General features: G+C 37.4%; 1 protein-coding gene across 2 annotated transcripts in view; it reads right to left on the reverse strand.

Moving 5' to 3' along the window:
* Nucleotides 1-2,182: 2,182 nt before the first annotated feature.
* The window catches only part of KPNA3 (karyopherin subunit alpha 3), a 53,041-nt gene continuing 36,529 nt past the window's right edge, over nt 2,183-18,694 (reverse strand). For both annotated transcript variants that reach the window (XM_054826999.1, XM_054827010.1), the window contains exons 8-17: nt 16,104-16,190; nt 15,537-15,706; nt 14,350-14,394; nt 11,687-11,818; nt 10,371-10,499; nt 8,722-8,826; nt 8,515-8,586; nt 8,250-8,412; nt 7,218-7,312; nt 2,183-4,781 (exon numbers count right to left, since the gene is read on the reverse strand). In XM_054826999.1, coding sequence (XP_054682974.1) covers nt 4,683-4,781; nt 7,218-7,312; nt 8,250-8,412; nt 8,515-8,586; nt 8,722-8,826; nt 10,371-10,499; nt 11,687-11,818; nt 14,350-14,394; nt 15,537-15,706; nt 16,104-16,190 — 1,097 coding nt within the window. In that variant the 3' untranslated portion in view covers nt 2,183-4,682. The remainder of the gene's footprint in view (nt 4,782-7,217; nt 7,313-8,249; nt 8,413-8,514; nt 8,587-8,721; nt 8,827-10,370; nt 10,500-11,686; nt 11,819-14,349; nt 14,395-15,536; nt 15,707-16,103; nt 16,191-18,694) is intronic.

Raw genomic sequence — 18,694 nt, forward strand, 5'->3', positions numbered from 1 at the left:
AAAAAAAAGGGGGGAGGGGGGAAAGCCACTGAAGATGATCAGCTTGTAAATAATTAGGACACAGACTTGAGCTCCCTAATGCTTCATTTCAGCACATCAGAAAGATCCAGCCACCACCGTCTTCTGCAGGACCCCCTTCAGTAAGGAGGATGGTTAATCCATCTTCCGCGTCTTCCTGCATCCCTGGGCCCCACTTAATGGACATTGAGCAAACTGAAAACTAACCTCTTCCTGCGGTTCCCTCACCGTGTCCAGGGAAGAGCCTTCCTGCCACGTATCTAAATCCTTCACACAATTTTTCCTCCAAGGTTGCACGCTGACATTCACCCTATTTTACTGCTGAGGGGTGAAGGCAGAGAGCAGTAAAGACTATAACCTTCATTTTAAAACACAAGAATAATGGCTTTAATATTTTCAGGTGTAACACACAAGGCTGTAACGTCCCCAACCTACTCTTTGAAAACTAAGGTTGGAAAAAACCAGCTCCTATGTTCCTTTATAAACTTGTATGCTGCTCAAGAAAGCTGTATCGTGAATGCATTTGAAAAGGAAGCTGCTTGTGCTGCTGCAGCAGCTGGAAGTGCAAAACTGCTCTAGGTCATAACTCCACACCTTAACGCGAGGCAATTCCTGAAGTAATGCACCACCCTGAAGCACACCTGAGCAGCTGGGGTGGTTCCAGCTCACCCTGCCTGCGCTGCCGCGGGGATGACGGTGGCAATCATGACAAACCCCTGCGGCAAAACCTTCCAAGGCTTTGCCTGTTGGAGATCACGGTGTTCTACTGGATATTTCGTTTTCTTCTTGAAAAGTGCTTTCTAATGGCTTGGCATAATTTGTTGTCCTACATACATTTGAACAGAAGCATAATTATGCCACAAAAGGGAGTGTTTTTTTAATGCAACAAAATAGAAGGAACACAACGCAACTAGGCTGCTTTGGTAGAAAAGACTAGTTTGAAACACACTCAGAATGCAGAGGTCATTATAGATCAGATTAGAATAACAAAGTGGGCCTGAATTATCATTCAGTCCACTGAGATTTAAAAATTAAAAATATATACCTGTTAGTGGGTCGTCTTACTCATTTCTCTGTTTAGCAGATCAAGCAAACAAAATTAAAGTGTTTATACTTTTAGAAGTATAGGGAACATTAAGGTATTCTCTAGATTCTTTCTAAATGACATGTCTCTTAAAATAAACACATTTTTTATTCCAGTGTAGTGTCTTTCAAGTCATCTAGGTAGGACCTGCTGGATGATTACTGGGTGGCAAAACCCTCACGATTTGAGAGTTTAGTTTTGTCAACTGAAATCTGAAGGAACCAAAGAGATTCAACTGCTTTCAGAAACGGGGATTGGGTTATTTTAAGATCTTTATATCCCCATGGAAGAGCATTTGCAAAGATTAAAATGAAGGACTGGAAGCTCATCTCCATCATCAACCTACCCACGGGGAGAGGGGGAGAGAGAGAGAGGCTCCTCCAGGTGACCTGCCTGACTGACATGGAGCAAGGATGGCAAAGCCGTAGCTGCAGAGCCGTAGGCACCCTTCCAGCAGTTCAGGAGGTTTTCCTCTACTGGTGTTGTCACATAATTAAAGCACGACTAATTAGGGAGCTGCTGGAAAATGCAAGTCATCTATGGCTCCAATCTATCCCCGAGCAGCACCTCAATGGGGTCACTTGTGCCTGAGGTGAGGGACGCCGGCCATCCGTCCAGCTACGAGAGCCATGGAAGGCCAGACTCCGGCAGAAGGAGTAAGGTCGGCTTGTACAGCACCCCAAGCTTAAAATTAGTGCTGAATCAGCAATCAGCCCAGCAGCGGGAGCCTGGAAAGGATGTTTCTGGAGGTAGAAAAAGACTGTGAAAGTTCCTTCACACTGCAGTGCAGCTTTAAACTGAAGTCGCGATTTAATGTAGTTGTGTGGATCAGCTGCAGCCCATTACCACAGCCTCCTGTACACGTTTGGGAAACCTCTCCTTAAAAAGTATAAAACTCCATCCGGGAACAGTATCCAAAATTTCAGAGCTGACTGCCATTAGCTTGCTTTATTCAATCCTGTAACATACTTCAAACTTTGATGCGGAGTTCTGCTAACTAATATCGAGTCAAAGACAAAACCCCCTAAATCAATCCATGAAGACTAAGCAGTTTCATCATCTTCAAAATAAGGTCTTGCATTTTTTTTTATAGTATTTGATAGCAGCTTTTTATTGGTTACAAAACCTAAGCCCATATACAAAATTAGGAACACATTTAGATGCCTCTTTGAAAGAACGTTTTAGTCTATTTTAACTGATAGTTTAAAAAAATAATAAAAACAATGCAATTTTAAACACTGTTCTGAAAACGTAAAAGTGCAGCAATATACTTTGTTTCCTTTATTAACTATGAAATGGTGCAATCCCAATCGAAAGCTGATAAGGTCACAACAGAAAGAACTGAGCAAAGGCTTTGTCCTGCCTCACCCAGTTCTCCCATGTTCACTTTAATGTAATGCATTGAGTGCAAGAAAAGGATCAAATCTTCACAGTAGTGGAAAACTGTTGTTTCGGTATCAATTTGTACGTAATCTCTAGGATAAGAGGGAGTGCAGGCTGAACAGGGTATCCGTCAGTCTATATGGCATAGAGGGAGACTAAATTGAATTAGAAGGGGGGAAATATTTGTTCACAATAACATCTGCTGGAACTCTAATTTCACAAAAACTTTGTGACCTTACCTAACTTTGACTTTTTATTGTTTAGTTTTTCTTAGCGAACACCACACAGTTTCAAGATTTTAGACTATAGTGTGTGAATAGGATGCAGTTACCATATGAAGCTTCAACTCAACTTTTGGGAAAAGAAAAAAGGCACAATGAACTTCCAACTCAATTTTATGTGCACAAGAGTTGAAAAATCTGAGCCACCTTAAAGAGAAATTGATTCTAAAATTTATAAAACCTATAAATAATCAGAGGCCAAACCACTATATTAAAACAGATTATCTAGCAAGTAAAAATCTTGCAGTTTAAACATACGCTTGTATCCAGTTGAGATACAAGACAACTCACTCTTTAAAGTGGCTCCACCTTGGCAGATATATATTTAATGAATGCACACCTGCTATGCGTTGTTCATCAGTGGAAAAACAGCTGATCCACAAAGCTCTGATGGCATCTGGCCTTATCTTCATCACAGTAAATACAACCCACATCCAATAACTAAATTCGTTTAGATTTTTCTATCCCTTCACATCAATGCATTGGGAAATTACACCCAGTAAACAACAGCAACAAAACCAGTTTGTGTGATAGCTTACAGAATTTCAAAATTATCCATCTCTGCGCCCCAGCAATACCACAATCCCTTTGAAAACAACTGGGTCAGACGATTTTCCAAAAGCAATGACCTCACATACCTTAAGTAAAGTTATTTAATGTGCGCTGCACATCAGGTTTATGCTGAATAACGGCAGCTTCCATACAGCCTCACACATCAACCAGTTTGTATCTTTTTTAATCACGTGAATAAGATTTGAGACTAATTTCTGAATTACTCTTCCAATACTCCAAGAATGAAGCTTTTATGACGCTTCTAAGTAGTTGCTGGTTTGTTGCCAACCACATCATCATAAGCACTGGTTACTAAGTAAAAAATAGTTTAAGACTAAATTACAGTAAACATGAAAGCTCCACAGTTTAAACCCAATATAAATCAACCATATCCAATTATCAATTTAAAACAAAATATATTGACTACTGAAAGTTGAAAGCAAGATTCTTTTTAACTAATATATTTTTGGACAGAAATTTTTTTTTCTCTACAGTCTGGGACTCTTGCTTTCAGCTTAAACAGAAGTTCAAGTCCATAACAGGTTGTAGCTCAGGTAAAATACCATGCACAGCATTTGATTACTTCAAAACAGCAGGAACACACAGGCTGAAGTGAGTGGTCAAATAGGGCTCGCTGTTCTCAAAAATTAGGTATAATGGCAAAAGCTTTACCAGTCCAAATCTACAGTTCATTCTCCAACCCTGGTTTCTGAGGCAGTTAATGAACACACATCAATTACTGATAGATGAAGTAGTTTTTTTGTTTGTTTTAAACTTAAGTGTTTAATCAATTGCCAAGTGTTTGTTTTCGTTTTGTTTTTTTTTTAAGTTACTTTTATTTCAGTTTCACCAATGAAATTCATTTGGCTTGTATTTTTGAATCTATTCTTCCACATAAAGTATATGAAAATATGTTTGTGGAGGACGATGATGGAGGCTCAGAGCAAACTGGGCCCCTGTAAAGTCTTCCAAATGTACGCATCATACCAAAGTGTCTTGATCCACAGCGCACCATTTTCCAAAGAAGCTACTTTTCCGTGGAAAGCCAATGTGCCACCACTATGGAATATTCTTAACAAAACTGCAGATTGCGGTTGTCAGCATGTGGCACCAGGAAAAAGGCAAATAAAGGTAGTTGGGACTGTTAAAAAGAATTCTGAAACAGTTTAAGAGATCATGCATATGCATTTACAGTCCATGTGATAGTGACGTTTGGCAACTGCAAAGTGACCGATACATGGCTTGCTTTAGAAGCATCAAAACGAAGAGGCATGTGTGTCTTGGAGCCTTTTGTTTCTTCACTTGGTAGCCATCTGGTGGTGCTTCATACTGGTGTGGGACAGAGAAGCTGCACTTTTTTGAACTTAAAAATTAAATTCTTTCGTTTGAAGGTTGGCTGTTGGGTCAAAGTTGTAAGTACCTCCTTGAGTGGCTTCAGGAATGAGACTGGGATCTTCATCAATCTATAAAATACAACAACAAAAGCGCATGAGACACCAATTCCCCGCGCAATTGGGTACACATAGAAGAGATTCACAATTGTTCATCTCTTCTTCTTTTTTAAATATTACTGCAATAAAATTAGATCAATTTTTTCAATTCCTCAAATATATTTAAAAAGAACACATGAACTCTGCTCTAATATTATTAGAGAAACAGAAAATTGAAATGGTTAGAGACTGGGTTGCTGCTTGGACAAAGCAGTTGCTATTTTAGCTGTGCAATTTAATTTTCAATGGCAATTTTCAGTACTTCTGGAGCTGGCTAATCACTAGTTGGAACTTCCAAAATTAGTATTGTACTTTCTCCCATTTTCTTTCAGCAGCTGATAGAAACACTTATATAAAGCTTAAAAGAGTAGTCAGTATCTCCTATCAGAATCTGAAGGATTTAGAATTACTCATTTCAGAGCAGTTTTATATAGCTTTCGTAAGTGCAATCTGATTTTTTTTTTTCCTAGGAACAGCAAATAACATGGTCAGTAGCATCAATACCCACAACTTCAAACCCCACCCATCCTCCTCCAAACCATCAGCTGCATCTATTCACTGGACGCATCACCTCTACAAACCTGTCTGCAGGAACCACATGCCTCGTTTCAAATTGTGTGTCATTCGGAAGCAAGTAAGAGCCCTTGTGTGTGGGGACTAAATAGCTTTCTGAGATCTGGCCTTGGGAGCAGTGTGGATGTCAGAACTGACTCGCCTAAAATGTTTGTTTCTCTTTACTTTGGGTGAGGTAATCCTCCTAAATTGGAGGGAGAGATTAAGGCCTTTGGTAACAGCAACAATCCTCAGGAGAAAGAGTGGGGCACGTCATGCCCGAATGAAGATCGAATCTGTTTTCAGAACGTTGTGCAAAATGTTTGTGAGTTGATAAATTACCACGTCTGCCTTCAGCAGAGGTGAAGTTACTTTGTAGTACCCAAGTTCACATGCCTTTAACACAATAAACTAAAGTCAGGAAGCCATTAGTGCTGGTCCTAAAGTACGTGTGCACTTTATAGGGCTCAAAGGAGCAGATGGGACTAACAATGAAGGGATATCTAGTAGCCAGCAACATCTTGTGAGAATACAGAAGATCCTGAAGTGACAGAAGGCAGGAATACTCCTGGGCAGTCAATCTTAACACCGCCAAGCAGGCTAACATAACCAGTCTCTTGTCTCCCTAGGGCAATTTGGATTTTTGGTTTTTTTTTGGGGGGGGGGGATGTGTGTGTGTTTTTCTTTTTCCTTTTGCACCAGTCCTCAAATGACAAAGGTTATTTTCCTACTTATAGTTACTGCCTAAAAATTTGTCTGGTTTTATGTTTTAACTCCTATCTCCCAATCATGGTATTTTTACAATTTCAAATTTCAGAAGCCCCAGAAAACCTTGTAACAGTATAAACAATAATCTGAAGTGTTGCTGCAGGGTAAAGGAGGTAAATTCATCAAATTAGGCATAGATTAAATTACATTAGTTTATGTAAAAAGTAAATGCACAGAAGGGAGTACTAACCTCAAAAAGGGTATTTTTCCACCTGCACCAACTAGGCTGTGCCCTTCAGTTAGCTACAGAAGTCTCAGAGTCACTATGGAGACTATTAGACACTGCTCACAGAATCATTACAAGCAGAGAGAACTTTTCACAGATCTTAACTTCTGGTGACTAACTTCACAATCACATGATGGATCCATGAATTGAAAATTAACAAGTCTTAAAGTTAGAGCTAGTATCTGGAGAGTTCAATTTAAGAGAAGAATTGAAGATATAGTTCTACTAGGCTGCAGAACTACAGACACCCTGGATGGCCCAGAGAAGGTAATTACTATGTCTTCAAATTGCTCATTGAAGTGCTTCTGATGCACTCACAAGCAGCCAGTAGCAGAAAGAGCTAGAAGCCAAAGGATCAAAATACCTAATCAAGCTGCAACAAAATATCAGATGGTCTGGATGAATCAGTTGCAAGTCTTAGTTTTGATGATTCTCTTCAATGCAGAATCCAGACTGAGCAACTACAAAGCTGAAATATAGGGATCTATCTGAAAGTAAGGAACCACCCCCCCACTCCAAAGACTGATGTATGAGAAAGTAAAAAGGGGAGCCAGAGAACTGTTTAGAATCTAATCAGAAGTAATTACATGTCAATTTACATGTCAGTGTGACAAAATTAGGTCAGCGTCAATCGATTTATTAGTCAAAACCAGAGTGGTCATCTTGATGTTGCTAAAAAAATTCTTGGTAGTGAGAAACTCTTCAAAGACTTTCAATTAGGGGAAGCCATACTGAAAAAGGAGCAGGAAAACTGCATTCCCAGATAACCTATGTTCATGACAATTGGAACTGAGGAACAATGACAATGTACTTACTAAGCTAACAGCACAGCGCATACGCTCTTCAATCTTTAGCATACTTACATCATCACCAGAGAAATACTGATCTATGATTTCAAATGCTAGTTTATAAATGTCTTCATTCTCATGCTGTTGCAAGGCTTCAATTTTCTCTAACCCTGGATAAAAGAAAATGGAGAAGAGTTTTGTAAGTTTAAACTGAAGTGAATTACCATTTTGAAAAAAATTAACTAAGAAAAATAATGAAACATTACTACTGAAACGTACTAGAAAAGATGTAGCTCAGTTTGCAAATATTAACACAACTGCTATCTTTGCCTCTAAGATGAAAAAAAAAAAGTAACTTATGAACCTTTGCATGCCATGGAATATCACATTTTGTGAAGAAGAAATGAGAGAAACTTCTCTCTTTTTAGATAAAATTACATATATAGTATGTACTACATACATAAGCTGCTCCATAGTTTTTGTTCCAGTCATTGTGCTTTCTGTGTATCACCCAAAGGATATGGCTTCATTTGTGCATTGCATACGAGTTTCAAACAACACGGCAATAACGTCTCACACCAAGAGCTGCTTAAAACCCTAGTTCCATTTTCAAACTGGATATGGTACAATACAAGGGGAAAACTTCCAGTATAGTAAGTTCTCAAACATCCCTTTACTGCTATCTTACTATAATACATTAATTAGCATGTGTTAAAACTTGGATTGCAATATCTCAAAGCCCGACTCCTCATCCAGCTTTGATCTGTAATGAAATTATGATCCTAAAAACTGCTTCCAAGGCAATAAACTAAATCAAGAATTGTGTGTTTTACCACAGAATAAAGTATATTCAATAATCAAATGAAAAGAAGCACAATTCTCATTTAAACCTAAAAGATACCTAAGCTACAGAAAGATCCTTCAACATGACAATCCCTAAACCGAACTAAAAAAAAAAAAAAGTAATTTCTCTCATTACGAAAGTCTCACTTGCTAATTCAAATAGCCTAGGGTAAAAAACTGCTATAGTACATATCAACAGCAACAAGGGGAAGACAGAATAATATCCAACAAATTATTTTTTTTAAAAGCCTAATAAACACTTACCTCCACACTCTTCTATAATTTCAGCTATTGTGCTAGCCTCGTCACCAGCCATTATCAGGATGTTCTTCAGACCATCCAGCACCACCTGTACCACTTGAGAATCCTTTACTGAGAGTAAATTGCAGAACGGTGGGATTACATTTTGTTGTACAAGGTATTCAACCTAAATAATGAAGAAAAAAAAAAGTGCTTTCAACATTGTGCTTCTTACAAATGGCTGCATCTGGAAGGTTTTAGTGACAATTTGAAATCCCACTACACATACCTGATCTTTTCTCCCACTTATTGTCAAATTGCTAATTGCCCAAGCAGCCTCCTTTTGTGTTCCGAAGTCCCCCTGAAAAATAAAATTAATAGCTCATTAAAATCTGCATGGAAACATCTGTCAAGATTATTATTAAAAATCACAGACTCCTCATGTCAGATTTATAAAAAGAGGATGACAACTTGCATAGCTGATAGTTTGACTGACCTTAGCCAGCTGGTGTATGATCATAGGGATTAGCCCAGCATCTATTACAGCCTGAACTTGTTGCTGGTTTCCTGCTGTGATATTGGAAAGGAACCAAACTGCTTCCTGCAATTGGTCAAAACAAGAAAGCAAAATACCTTTAAAAACTAGTCAACAGATGAAAAAACAACCACCAAACTAAACAAAACAACCTCAAAACCTAAAATTGTACCATGACCTATCACTAAACAGAACCTCTGGGTTTCCTCCCCAATAGCAGTTCTAGCACACAAACTCTTATTGCACTGTGAAAGCCAAACATGCAGGGGATCACTGTAAAATTGATGTGATTAATTTACAGGACCAGAGTATTACTTACAGAAGGAGTGTGTCCATACAGACTTAAACCTTATAGCCACTTTGCATTGCTGGAGTCGCAGCCATGTTTTAAACTTTCAATCAGTTTTGTAAAGAAAATAGGAAAACTGGTAAAACCTCAGATAACCTCATATCAGACAGGACACTCAGTCCTGAGACTTTACCTAAACAGTTATCTCCTTCAGGTGGTTCATCCGCATAGCTAACAGCTATCTACTGGCAGTTACAAATTCCTGGTTACAAAGGGGGATACTTGTAAAGGCAATCCAGAACATCTTAGGCTCCAATGTTAAGTAAAAGACAAACATATGTGGCAAGCAGCCAGTTGTGAAGTACTGCAGGAAAAAAACATAACGGGTTCCAGTCTCCAGGGATGTGTCTTGCTTTTATTTGTATTTGCCCCTCACAATACACACTTAAAACTCAAAGCGTTTCTAGACTCCCCTTACACAAAAATAATTCCTTTCTGGGAATTCAAAAAGAGCTCTTCATCATTCTTTTCTAAGAGCTAGAAGGGCAAGCAGAAACAAATCACAGCAGTTTGAACTGTCAAAGATAACTTCTTCAGAGCTCTTGAAGCTGACAGGGCCTGAAGAAACAGAGATTTCTCACAAACAGATTTCCCCTCAATGGTACACTAAGTGGGAGAATCACGTAAGCTAAACAAAAAAGCCTCCTCCTCAGCCAGCCCTATCTTTGCAGTGGAAGATGGCACAAGGATTAGAAAAATACAAATAATGAAATACAGCTCTGGAAGAGGGCATTGATCACTTTCTTTCAGTTCCCCCTATTCCATCCAGTCCTTGCAGCAGTGAAGTTACCTCTGCCAAGAGGAAGGAGAGGAAATGCAGGGACAGTTTTCAGAAAAAGACAGTGGTAGTCCCTAGGTAAGATGGACAAGAGAACAAACTCCACTATGAAAAGGTGGAGTGGAAAAACTCAGTCGACCTTACTCAACTCACTGGACTCAACCAAAAGTAACACTCTTTAATTATGAAAAACTATAATGCAAGTTAGCCAGTTACTTTGCAAACGAAGAAAAAGTATCACACTCCAAAGCAAAAACCATCAGTTCTCCCAAAAAGCACTAGGCATCAACACCAATGCATGGATCCTCATTAAGCCTGTTTGGCTTTAGCCCTAATTAAGCACCAGCCTCAAAGGCTATGTCTTCATACAAAATTGCTCGCATGCCAGAAATAATAGCTGTAATAAATTCTTCTGTAATATGCTACAGAGTACTGTTTTATTTCTTAAACAAAAACATTAAGTTTGGAAAAAACAAACCATACCTTATTTATCTTCTCTTTTGGATGCGTCAGGAGATTTGGGAAATAAGACAAAACATCACAATTGAGAACAACTTGTGTCTGTTCATCAGTACCAGTTACTATGTTGCCTACTGCTCTCAGTGCTGCTGTCTGAATATCCAAAGTGGGAAGGAAAAAAAAATTGCATGTTAAAGACATTGCTGTTACTTATGCTAAAACAAAGATCATTTTAAGACTTCTCTTTATAAAAAACACTTTGCAAAATACAATTTAGCACTTCATCCTCTGAGCTACATCCTAAAAATGGGTACTGTTTCATCAAGACAGAGACACACAGTACAGCATTTTACTGAATAGATGCACTGCAGCTCAACTCAAAAAGTGCAAAGATTAGAAATTAAATGAATATTAAAACAATAGAAGAGCTAATTCATTATGTATCTGATCCGAGTCACAGTTAACATTAACTGTTTCTAGGCTTTGACTATGTCTGCCAAGGTTGCTTACTTTTGCATTCAGCTCTCCACTACAGAATTAAAAAAACCCACGACTACTTTTCTTCTTAGTGACTCTCAGTTGACTTTCAGAAATGGACTCTCTATGTATTGGTTACTAAATGCTTTACAAGTGACAGAATACTGGAGAGACTCCTTTTCATCAAGTGAACTGGTCTGACAAATTTCAAGACAGCCAAGTCTCATCCAAAGTACAAACTAAACAAACACGACAAATGCACGGATACATAAAAAAGCTCCAAATTACAATGGCTGGTTTATAAAAAACAAGCACGAATTAACTAACTTTTAGTTTCCCCTTGTCTTTGAAATTAATCAAACAAACCCAGTTAACCTACCTTTTGCAGCTAATTAGAAATTTACTTTACTAAAAGGACTCAGCATCTACAAATATTTTAACATTCGAAAAGTTCCAAAATATTAATTGATTTCCACAAGCTATTCAGACAGAATATGCACAACCATGCATGCAGCAACAGAAAAGAGTGCATATAACTTGAATTCTGGAAAACGTAAAATCTGTTGTCATTAAATATTTTAGGACAACAAAAGGAAGGCACTCCTGGTAATCACACAATGGAAGTTAATGTTTAACCTGTCGCTTTACTTTAAAACTATATTAGAATGGTTTTGTTTGAGTCTTCTGTTGTTTTAATCATCTTTTTTCCCCAGTGTAGGCAACATTTTTTATTCAGTTTTACCTGCAACAACTATAGCAATAAATGCTATATCTCAGTACTCCACTGTAATAAATACTCTAAGGCACATTTTTTAGAAAATAGCTTACAAAGGACTATTCAATAGCAACTGAACCAGACTTACTTGAACTTTAACCTCCTGATGACTCAGAAGGGGAACTAGAAAAGGTACAACTCCTGAATCAATCACCATTTGTATCTGTTCATTTCCACCATCTGTTAAGTAGGACAAAGCCCAAACAGTGTCCACAAGAATCTACAAATTGGAAAGAACATGGTTTACACACTGAACAGTAAAATCCATGTAACAGTCTTAATGTAGTGATCAACATTCCACATGTTGGCGGGGGAAGCATGCAATTTAGATACAGGAAAAACTCAAATGTTACAATGAGACCTAATCAGTAAAATGTTAGATTATAACGTACAACTATGAAAATTGGGGCCATTTGTTCCACAGTAATAATTTCTCTATGTCTTCTCTCAAAAAAATTATAATTAAATATATCATTTTGGTGCATAAAGTGACAGCATACAACATCTCACAAAGGTAAACTGTTGGGCTTGATTTGCATTTCAAAGATAGACAACCAGCTCAGTCAGATAAGTAGTTGTGCTAGTAATTTTCTGAAGAAAATACCAACCCAGCCTCCTAGAACTGCTGTAATTTGTTAGCTGTGCTATCTTTTCATTATGGAATACCTAAGTTCCCTTAGTCTTTAACCCATCTATCTTAGCATTTCTGATCCATACCACAGTTCTGAAGTGAAACTGCAAACTGTTCTGGATGTATGCCTTTTTTTTCCTTCATATTAAGATTAAAATCCACAATGAAGGAAAGGAATTTTTATACCAACTAAAGGACTAGCAACTATTGTAACGTGGCAACTGTTCAAGCAAAGCGAAAACCCACAGAGAAATTACTATCATGCAGGGCAATCTTAATATCTTAAAGAAAACAAAGACTAAGTCACTGATGACTTGATAAGGATGATTTGAGAGCCCTCACAAAAAGAAAGGTACAAAAGTTACAATGATTGAAAGGTAGTATTTGAAGCAGAACCAAAGCTAGCAGAAAGAAGGATATCCCATCACTTAGAGATGAACTGCAGGAAGAGAAATCTGGACCCCCACTGAGGACATCATCTGTTGAGGTACCTAGATCTACTCTACTTTTAAAACAGATACCTGTTTAAAATTTCCAGCTATTAAGACAGCTAAATAATACAGTACTGAAACACAGGAAGGACTTTAAAGTCCTGACCCACAGGCTGCTTCCACCCAGCTCCGGGGACCAGACAGCACAGATCTAATGCTTTCTTGACACAGCCTGCTGCTGCCCTCACCCGCTAACGCCACAGGGACAGCCCAAAGTGCTGCAGTGGAGCCAGTATCGCAGCAGAAGCAGTGAGATGGTGCCTCACCAGTTTGCTGCCCCACAGCCCTGCTGGTGACGAGAGCAGCAGCCGCCAGAAGCGCTCACAGGACTGTTGGCTGACCTACCTGCATCACTGACTCATCTCCAAAGATAGGTTTGCTGCTCCAATACAGAGGCTGGGACCAGACTGGTACCTCCAAACTACCACCTGACTCTTGGGATCAAAAAGACGGGCACCCTAATTGAGATCAGTCAAAATCTGGCATCACAGAGTCTCATATCTACTTCAAGAAGCTTTCACACAATCATTGCTTGGAAAAGCTTTCAAATTTGGCAGGGGGAAAAAAGTCTATAGGTTAGAAGTATGTTTGGTTTTGCTATGAATTTCCAGTCAGGTTTATCCAAATTACGAATTGGAAAGTCACCATGTGCTGTCTCCCACTCACATTACACTGGGAAAACCCTGGCAAAATCCCAGATTAAACTGTTTGCAAATATTCTGTGGAGCCAAGCCTACTTCACCATTAAAAGAGCAGCAGAAATACCACTACCACAGCATGGAAGTTACAAAAGACAGTTCCACCAATCTTACGCTCTATCCCCAGACCCACCACACGGGTTCAATTCCTGCTTCCCTAAATTGAAGGATCACTATAGGGATCAAAGAGTCAAAGACATTACAAAGTCCTGACAGGAGGAGGAGGAAAAGAGCAGCTCAGTATCCCTTAGTTACACAGATCTTTGTTCCTGAAGTCCCAATGTAAAACTTCGGGAGGTAAGTCTACCCCTCTAGGATTTTACTCAGAAAATATATGTAAACCCATGGATCAGGAATGTAGGAAGTACTGAAGTTTTAGGATTAAAAACCTGAAGAAAAGTTGTCAAAGGTGCCACAAAACAATAGTTTATTGCTGTTTATTTAAGTATATTTTTGTATGTGATTTCCTTAGTTAAACAGGTTGCAAAGTCAGGCACCCAACAGGTTACAAAAGTCAGATTTACCCATATGATCACAATATTTGATCGGACTGATATGCAGAATTAAATATTTTTCTTCCTACACACGCATTATATATCATCTGTGCAAAATTACAAATTGGGGCAGAATTCAAGTGAAGCTGATGGTAAAGCTGGCACTTAGGATTTTTTTTAAAATGTAGTTTCTTTCTAATGTAAAGGGTACAAAAATCTGTTAGAAAAGATATTTCAGAAATGGTGTTTGCACTTTCTTTTTCATGCTTGGAATGACTACAATTATATTAGACTTCATATTTTTAACTGTGCATTTACTACTTAATTATACATAAACTAACACACAAAACCAAGTTTGCCACAAACACAATCTTGCAGCATTTTCTCTTTAGAGAAAACAAAGAATCTAAATATCTAACACTTTAGAAATTACTTACGTTTATATCTGTATGGTAAATGAGAACACACAATGCTGGCAAAATCTGAAAAGAAGTTCATCAGTCATTACAGTAGAATAAAATGGGCTGCACAATCATGAATCCACGTACTGCAGTCACAAAGCTTAGCTTGAGACTGCATCAGCATATTGCATTCACACACTTCCCAGCAGCTGGTCATTCCCTCAAAGTATGTATAAAAATATTATATTTAAAATTTGTAAAAATACAAGACAGTCTGTATTTCAAAGACACACAGAGAGCAGACTGTATTTTGAGGGAAAACAAGCAAACAACAGAGATAAGACATCCCCCTCCTATTTTGAAAGCTTTGTTACCACACAATATAACAAAAATCATAAGCCTAATATCAATTTATAAAACTCTCTTGGATTAAAGTAAAACTTTATTTTTGTATTCACATATGGTGAAAATATACAACTGAGCCATGATAAGACTGCTTAGAATGGGGTTTTATTTAGTAAAGTATCACTTGTAGAAGTTTCCCTGTTCTCTGCTTCATTTTAAAAATTTCATTAAAGTTTAGCTGCTAACAGTATTACACTTCACATGGCTTCGAAAACTGTATCTACGCTTTGGAATTTATCTTAAAATGAAGAACTTTATGTACATTACAACTATCGTTCTAGTAAAATAGCATCACTTTACTAGCTGTGCCTACACTATAAACACCACATTTGCTCTGTTCACTAGTTTAAAAGCATTTTCAGATGCTTCTCTTCTCAAGTGGGGACTTGACATTGACTGCATGTTCACAGCTAGTTGAAACACAAACTACAGTACATTCACTAGTTTACTTACATTTCTTCTTACTGAAAATAATTACATTTGAATACTTCTATATACAGAATCACGTTCGTAGCCTTTTTTTTGATGAAAACATGAAATGCTGAGTATGTTAGCACTTTCTAATGTGTTAATTTTTTGTTGTGTCCATTTTACTATATGGCTCATCAGTCTTTAGTCTTACTCAGTTTCAGATGTTAAATACCTTTATTACAGCCTTAGTAAGAAGCATCAAATTGGTCAAATTACTTCATTTAACAACTGCTAAGTGGCACAAGACAGTGAAAAAAAAAACCATTCATAAATTCATAGTGTGACAATGTAAAACATTTGGCCTCTAGCCCAGAGTATAAAAAATTATCTGTCTCGTAATTCTTTACCTCCTGAACTGTCTCCATAGGCGGTGGGGGGTCCTTATTCCTGCAGAGATTTACAATGACCCATGTGACGTTCCGAAGGAAGGTGATGGGAATGGAGGGATTGATGAAGGACAGAAGAGGTTTGACAACTCCCAGTGATATGACATAATCTCTACACTGAGGACCATCACCTACAGAAATGAAAATTGTTGTAAAAGAAATTACATTAAAAATGGAAAATCCTGAAATGTATGCAATGACATGTTGGGATACTGAAATTCTATGTTTCCTCACCAATAGTCTACTACTAACAGTTCATGTTCAATTAAATATACATACGTACAGATATGTATGTATATTTTACAAGACACAAAATTTATCCTGTTAATATTTTGTGCAGCAAGTGATACTATTCTTTAGAAAAAAAATAGGCTGTACATATGTAATTCTGGCCACATGAAAAATTATATTAAGCCACAGAATTTAGAGGAAACATAGTCTCATATGATAATGCCAATGTTCAAAAAGTCAAATTCCAAAATGAAACACTCCCTGAATTCAAATCATTATAATAACAACAAGAGTTACCTATAATATTTCCGAGAGCCCAGACAGCTTGCTCACAAACGTTCTGGTGTGGTGAATGAAGTAGTCTCAAGAAGAGAGGTACTGCATCTACAGAATGCAAAAATTGGATTTGTTTTCACTGGAACATAGTATATGCACAACACTTTCATTGATTAATACAAGACACTTTTGCTACCGTGCCTTATACTAAGATACATGTTTCTATTATGAAGAGCATACAAAACCTCAGTTAAACATTTCTATACATATCTAGAGAGTGGAAAAAATAGACTTGAGAACAAGCAACTATTAAACAACAATTCTGCCCACATTTAAGCATTTTCCCATATTTCTCAAAGTGATATACAAGACCTTCAAGTATACAGGTGCTAGGTTTAATGTCCCGGTAATTCAGACTTTCCAGTTATCCAAGATCACAATACATACCAATCAGAATGACATACCTACTTGTGCAAACATGTTTCAAATCCTGACTTTAAGAAAATAGCTTCCTCCCAAGAGGTAGCTATAGTTAGTCTCCATATGCAGTGAAGATTTACATCCATCTGCCAGTCCTAAGGCACGTTTTAATTTGCTCTTATATAATGCAGGCAACATACCAGATTAAGGAAGTGGTACTGATTTTAGATATCAGTCTCTGCTGAATTAAATAAATTTAATAGAGCTAAGAAACCATCCCTCTACTATTCCCATGCACTACTTCCCTTCACACAACCCATACTGTTTGAAAGACAGTAGTTCTTGCAGCAATTTTTAAAATCTACATATGATCATACTCATCCTATAGTCTGAGCAAAGTAAAATAGATCAATTTATATACTGTTGAAGGAAAGAATTTTTTTCTTGTAGAAATACCTTCAGAAATTTTAAAAAACTGCAACGCAATTTGTGAGCAACTGTGAATCAATATTTTGTTGATAATTTAACATGTGATAATGAGCCAAAAACTCCTGATGCATTTTCCTGAAAAATACAGAGCAACGAAGAATAAAGACAACCTAAAATTCCTTCCCCACCCTAGATGAGTAATTCAGCAATTACCTACAACTGACAAGTTAGGAGGGACAGCAACACACTGTCGCTTAAGAACGCTCTCACTGTTCTTGCAACAATCATCCCACTGCCATTAGCTCAAGTGGAATATTCTAGCTTCCTTTTCAGTGATTACTGAGATTACACTTCAGCCACATGTGTATTCAACCTATTTCACAGAGGAGGGTCAAGTATGTAGTTTATATTAGATTGCAATTCTGGTATGCTTTCAAAAGCACGAATGAAATTATTTCATAACAGCACTCAGGCAGGAGGACAGTCTGAGAAAGCGTGAGTTGCAGGTTATCTGATCCACTGCTCTCAAAAAATTAATTACGTCTGCTCCAAATTGGCTCCTGCCAAGATCTATTCTGTATGTATAGTACTTCTCCTCTTTTGCTGGGCCTTCCAACTGCCATCTGTCCCTCTTGATTGCAGGAGGCCTTCTTCTTTTGTATTTAGGCTGCACCAGCCTCTTCTTCTATAGCTGCAAGGGCCTATTGCTTTGTTTCCTTGAACCATCCCTTATCTAAAGGGAGTAGAGCTGAGAGGCTGTTTTCCCTTAGTCATCTCCCAGCCAAAGCAGCGAGACTTTTAGACTAAACTTCTTCCATTTTGTCTTCAGGAGTAAAGCTTGGAAAACGCTTTTTGCTTTTCTGAAGTAATTTTATCACATTTTCTTTATTTCCAGCATTTGCTAAACAGATTTTGGGAGAGACATATCCCAGCCTGAACTTCTAGTAATTGTTCAGGTAACAGCAATGCTTTTGGCTGGATATTTTAATTCTAAATTTAATTTTTATTTTAAGATTTTTTCCAGATTTTTGTCTGCAAAGCTAACGCTATAAACAGCCTTTTCATTAGATTCATTCAGTCAAATAAGATAACACTGAGGAACTTGAAAAAGCAAGAAAACAATGATTGACCAATGAACAAGTTGGGAAGGATGAAAAAACTTGGGAATAGATTTTCAATGATATTTAGATACCAGAAAAGCAATCTAAAAACAGAGGTACCCAAACCATGTCAGGATTTTGAGACATTCAAAACTTTTATTTTTTTTAAAAGGCTTTGGATTTTTATCCAAAGCTCGGTCTGATAAGCACTCTTATTCTATTGATCCAATATCCTATCTATGTAGAATCTAAGAATTAGTGAGATATTTTATTAGCTATTAAAACGTACAAAATGGTATTTGATTTGAAAGACAGGTTCATATACTTTAAAAAAAAAAATCAAATAAGCCAAGATAGTTTATTACATAATTGCTTATCTATAGTCTCTTGTTTAACAACAAAATGTGGTATTTAGCATAAAGGTGATTGTTTTAAGATAAGCATGCTGATACATAAAAGCTATATATATAATCCTGAAAAAATAATTTTAATAATTTATCTTCAATTAACATCAGAATTTATTTCCTATCTCTCTTACTGGCTGGTTAAGGCAGCAACAAAGACAGCACAATAAACACAGTCTGTATAGGAGATACTAATCATATGGTGAAAGAAATGATGGTAATTTTCTTAACTCTGTATTCAAATGGGAAACCTTACATA

Source organism: Grus americana, chromosome 1 (genome assembly GCF_028858705.1).
Source record: "Grus americana isolate bGruAme1 chromosome 1, bGruAme1.mat, whole genome shotgun sequence".
NCBI lineage: Eukaryota > Metazoa > Chordata > Aves > Gruiformes > Gruidae > Grus > Grus americana.